This window comes from Myxine glutinosa, chromosome 9 (assembly GCF_964187855.1).
Source record: "Myxine glutinosa chromosome 9, kmMyxGlut1.1, whole genome shotgun sequence".
Taxonomy (NCBI): Eukaryota; Metazoa; Chordata; class Myxini; order Myxiniformes; family Myxinidae; genus Myxine; species Myxine glutinosa.
In genome coordinates, this window is record NC_136269.1 from 113,852,761 (window position 1) to 113,857,552 (window position 4,792).

The following is a 4,792-nucleotide window of genomic DNA, read 5'->3' on the forward strand; positions in this document are numbered from 1 at the left end:
ATAAGGATACGTTAATACTGCAGATAACTTAACATGGTACATAAGGGGTCTAAACCCAGGTATTTTCAAGGTTAAATGTCAACAAGATGCTCCTGAGTCTTGCATAGGGGCGGGACATTGGCAGTAACATTGGTACCACTCAACTTTTCTTCCCACCATTGACTTTGTATTGCGAGAGATTTTCACTTGCTTATTTAAAGGTTTCTCACCCAGCCCACGTAAAATCTACCAACTCCTGCTGTTAACTCCCAAACATATTTTTTTATGTTATCCAATCACAGTGCAGAAATGACAGACTAGAGATCCAAATTAGTGCTGCTATAGCTGCCATTTTACATTTCCATCCATGTAACATGCGCGCTCGCGCGCTCGTATCAATTGGTAATGTCGCGCGCTCGTATCAATTGGTAACGTTGATGTTATTGAATACCTCAGTTGAAAGTTCAGTCTTCCATTCCATCTGTGTGTTGTTCTTGGTATTCATCCTCCAATCTAGCCAGGTAAGATGCTAACTATAATGTTACTCACACTCTTGACTTCAGTTTCTGCATGAAATCATAAACAGGCAGAATAACAGCTGAGCCAGCTAGCACCATGTTAGCTAACGTTAAAGCTAGCCTCATCTATGTACAGTATGTTCCTAATGTCGGTGTAACTTAAACTTTTGTTAATGCCAAACATGAGACATATCTGTTGACTTCTGTATATGAATTGAACCAGAAAGAGGCACGACAGCTGAGCTAGCTACAGTAACTTAGCACAATGTTTCATTGGCCTAGATAGCTAACGTTAGTGTGGAAGAATTTAGATGTTTTAGCTATTAGCACTTTTGATGCCACTAAACATGGTTTAGTCAGCTAAAAAGTACCCTAGTGTAGAACATGACTCAGAACCTCTGTTACCTCACTGAAAACTCAGAGCCTCCTTTCACAGGCACTTTTAACATCATTCGTGATTTCTTATTTGTCATTTAACAGTGATGGTAGACATCGACAGCAAGCATGCCCAAAAGAAAACGGAGTGTAGAACCTGCAGCCCAAAGCTCTCCTCCTACATGCATCCTTCATGTACCATCCATGTCTGATCATGGGGATTTCACGCCCCTCCGTAAAATTAAAGGATCTGCTTCAGAAAAACTGCAACTGCTTCAAAAGATCCGGGATAGACGTCTCAACCAACCGCATGACTCCCCATGTCGTATGCAATCAGTATGTGATCAGATCCCGGCAACTCTTCCTGATGACCTAGAAAGAGTAGGATATCACAGCAAGTGTTATAAGCACTTTGTCCGCCACTTTCATCGTCTGGGAGATGATACAGAACCAGGGCCATCAACCTCATCATGGCATCACTCTCCTCGTAAACCAGGAGGTTCTGCTGAACCCATCTTCCCGCCAGAGTGTATATTTTGTGAGAAAGTTGAGACCAAAGATGCTCATCGCAATACTGAGAGGCCTACAACCTTCCCATCCTTTAAAAACAAAGAAAATGCATGGGAGCAAATCGAAACACGGGCTGAGAAAATGGGTCTCTATCGACTCCATCGAAAGGTGAAAAACAAAGACCTCTTTGCATGTGAGGCCAAACACCATCCGTCATGTTTTAAAGCTTTCCGCACAGCATTCTACAACTATGAGCGTGCGATTCACAGAGCCGAAGCACCAAAGGAGCAGGCTTGCATGTCAGCCGCCCATGAAAAGGCATTCAACTCAGTACTGGAACACATTCAAACCCAGGTCATCCAGCAGAATAAAGTTCTACAGCTTTCTTCCTTGCGCTTGCTCTATGTCGAGGAACTGAAACTGAATGGATATGAGAACTCAAATTATCGGTCAGAGAAACTACTGAAACGCCTACAGAATGACCCAATCAAGGAGCATATCCACTTCACGAAGGTTGATCATGACAAATGTGATGTCATTTCTTTCTGGCTTGTGCACAGCTCAAACATAACAGTTTCCAATGCTCTCGCACGAGCATTCACACTCGGAAGCATGTTTGGGGCATACCAGAGATGGTGCCGAACAACCACAGCACGGGCACAGTTCTATGAAAAGACCCTTGAGATGGTGGATCTCATCGATGACCCAGACTGCCCAAGAGCAGGGAGACATCGTGAACTAGAGAAGGCAGAGATCAGAAAAGGCGAGGAGGCCGTTCAGCGAACCCTAACTACTATCAAGAACTTCACCAATCCGTTCACCATCATTGATAAGGACAAACTCTACTGCCTGGCCTCTGGTGCTCCCGTCCCCATGGATGTTGAGATGGATGTGTTACAAGCAGAAGCTGTGGGGAAAGCTGCGAAAGCTGACTTCATCAGGCGCCTGGAAAGCGGAGAACCTGAGAGCTTCTTCAACCCAATCAAGAGAAAGAAACTCAAGACCATGGAGGCTAGTAACAAGAAGATCACACTAACATCCTCACAGGGCAAGGTAAGGATGTAATCCAATACCCAAGTGCTTTTGTATTTTATGTTGTATTTTTAAATGGCGTCCTGTACATGCTATATTGAGATACAAGATTGAACTCCAAATTTGTTTATTAAAGACAGTGCACATCAATGAACAATGTAAAGATTGTAAATATGCCAATTTATAGCACATGAATAATTTTCACCTGTAGTCCTTCCTGTAGTACATATCAACCAATCACCATTTATCATTCCAGGTCATCCAGTATCAGGAGCAAAGCAACCTTGCATTCCTGCTCCTTGTCAAGTCTCAGAGTCAAGATGAGCCATTAGACCTGGGAGAACTCATGAAGTACTGCCTGATGCCAGTGCCTCCTAGCCTTGGGACACCAGATGGGTTCTTCTGCAAAACCAACAAAGCCTCCATTCTGCACTACCTTTTAGAGGACACCACACCACAAGATCTGCAATACCCCAAGGATGCCCTGTTCATCCAGGATGGAATGGCGCTGCTGCATACCCTTGCCAACCTTCCCCCAACATGTGGTGAGATATGCTTGCAGGTGCTTGATCAGATGGTGGCCAAGCAGCACTTTCTGTTCTCCACTGACAGTTACCATCCTGAGTCAATCAAAGCGCAGGAAAGGCTGAGGCGGGGCAGCTCAGAGAAGATCATTCTGGCTGGACCAGCAACCAGGAAGCCATATGACTTCAAAATGTTCCTTGCAAATGACGACAACAAAAAGCAGATGTGCCAGCTTCTTCTGAAAGTGTGGAGTGGACAAGAGGCAGCTACCAGGCTGGAGAGAACAGAGATGGCTGTGCTGATCGTGGAGGGGAAGGCCCACCAACTTGCCTCAACGAATGGCAAGGTAAAATTGAAAGCCCTTCGTGAATGGCGATTCAATTTGTAATTTTTCCTGAAAAAAAGGTGATTACCTGTGATGTTTGTCTAGATCTGAAACTGGCAGTGACTGGTGATTGAAATGCGGTGCCTTTTTGTGTTTCAGGTCGAGGTACGTGAACTCCCCACGATCTACAGCAACCAGGAAGAGACTGATACCAGGGTGGTTCTGTACCTCCATCATGCTGCTACCATCGGATACAAGAACGCTGTAGTCAGAACACCGGACACAGACATCCTCCTGATCCTGCTCCACCATGCCCACAACATCAAGCTGACGGTGTACCTGGATACAGGGTCAGGGAAGCATCGCCAACTTGTCAACGTCTCTGAGCTGGCAGAATCCCTGGGAGAGGACTACTGTGCCACTCTCCTGGGGTACTATGTGTTCAGCGGAGAAGACTGCACCAGTGCCTTCAAAGGGAAGGGAAAAGTCGGGCCCTTGAAAAAGCTGGAGAAGAATCCCAGGTTTCACAGGGCATTCGGTGAACTGGGTGACAACTGGGATGCCAACCCTGAGGTGGAGAGGCAGTTAGAAAAATTCACCTGTGTGATGTACGGCCAGAGTCGCGAGTCATCAGTGGACATTGTCCGTGCCAAGCTGCTACGAAAAATGGTGGGAGAGGACAAGACCCTCACATCCAAGTCCAAGGTTGATCTGGCTCGCCTTCCTCCATGCCAGTCTGCCCTGAAGCCGCACATCCAGCGTGTGAACCACCGCGTAGCATTGTACAAAAGAGCCGATCAACCTATCATCGAAAAGCCAAAACCTTATGAGGAGCAAGGATGGATAAGGACTGATGAAGGACTGTTGAAACCAATGTGGTCCAGTGGTCCCATCCTACCAACCTCACTGGTGGATCTTCTGAACACAGGAGAGCACGAAGAGGAGGAGGAAGAGGAAGGAGAAGAAGAGTTTGACTCTGACGATTTCGATGAAAATGATGATGACTGACTCAGTGTAGAATCACTAATGCTAATGATGTTTATCTAAAACAAGCAAGAGAAGAGTGGTCACATTGAGTGCTAGGACTATTTTGACAGTTGTAATATTTAGAAAAATAAAACTTTGTGTTAACGTCTGTGTAGACGGACCTTAATATGAGTCTATTATTTCGTAAAACTGTGATTATTTTGTAAATAAAGCACTAATTAGCATACTAGTATACCATAGACACATGTAATCATGTTATGAATAGTTCTATCATGATCTATGCCCTTCAAAACATGGGTCTAGACACCTTCATTTTTCAATTATCTGCAATATTGGCTGAGATATGTCAAAAATCGTTTTTTTGATAATGGCAGCAGTAATTTGCATAAAAATGGTATGTGGGACATTTTTTCAGCTTGGGGCCATAGCTAGTCATTTTCTACACATTTTTTCCAATCTAGAAACACTGATTAGAAGTATATCTCCGGGGGGTGCAGGGGGACCTAGTCTTCCTACTAGACTAGATGCCACCTTGTTGGGA

General features: G+C 44.8%; 1 protein-coding gene across 1 annotated transcript; it reads left to right on the plus strand.

Annotated features, from left to right (window-relative positions):
- The first annotated feature begins 2,007 nt into the window (after positions 1-2,007).
- LOC137436547 (uncharacterized) lies at positions 2,008-4,417 on the plus strand. The gene is made up of 3 exons (XM_078784718.1): positions 2,008-2,435; positions 2,671-3,285; positions 3,424-4,417. The coding sequence occupies exons 1-3, from the start codon at positions 2,067-2,069 to the stop codon at positions 4,270-4,272; spliced, it is 1,833 nt and encodes a 610-aa protein (XP_078640844.1). The 5' UTR covers positions 2,008-2,066; the 3' UTR covers positions 4,273-4,417.
- Positions 4,418-4,792: the final 375 nt, after the last annotated feature.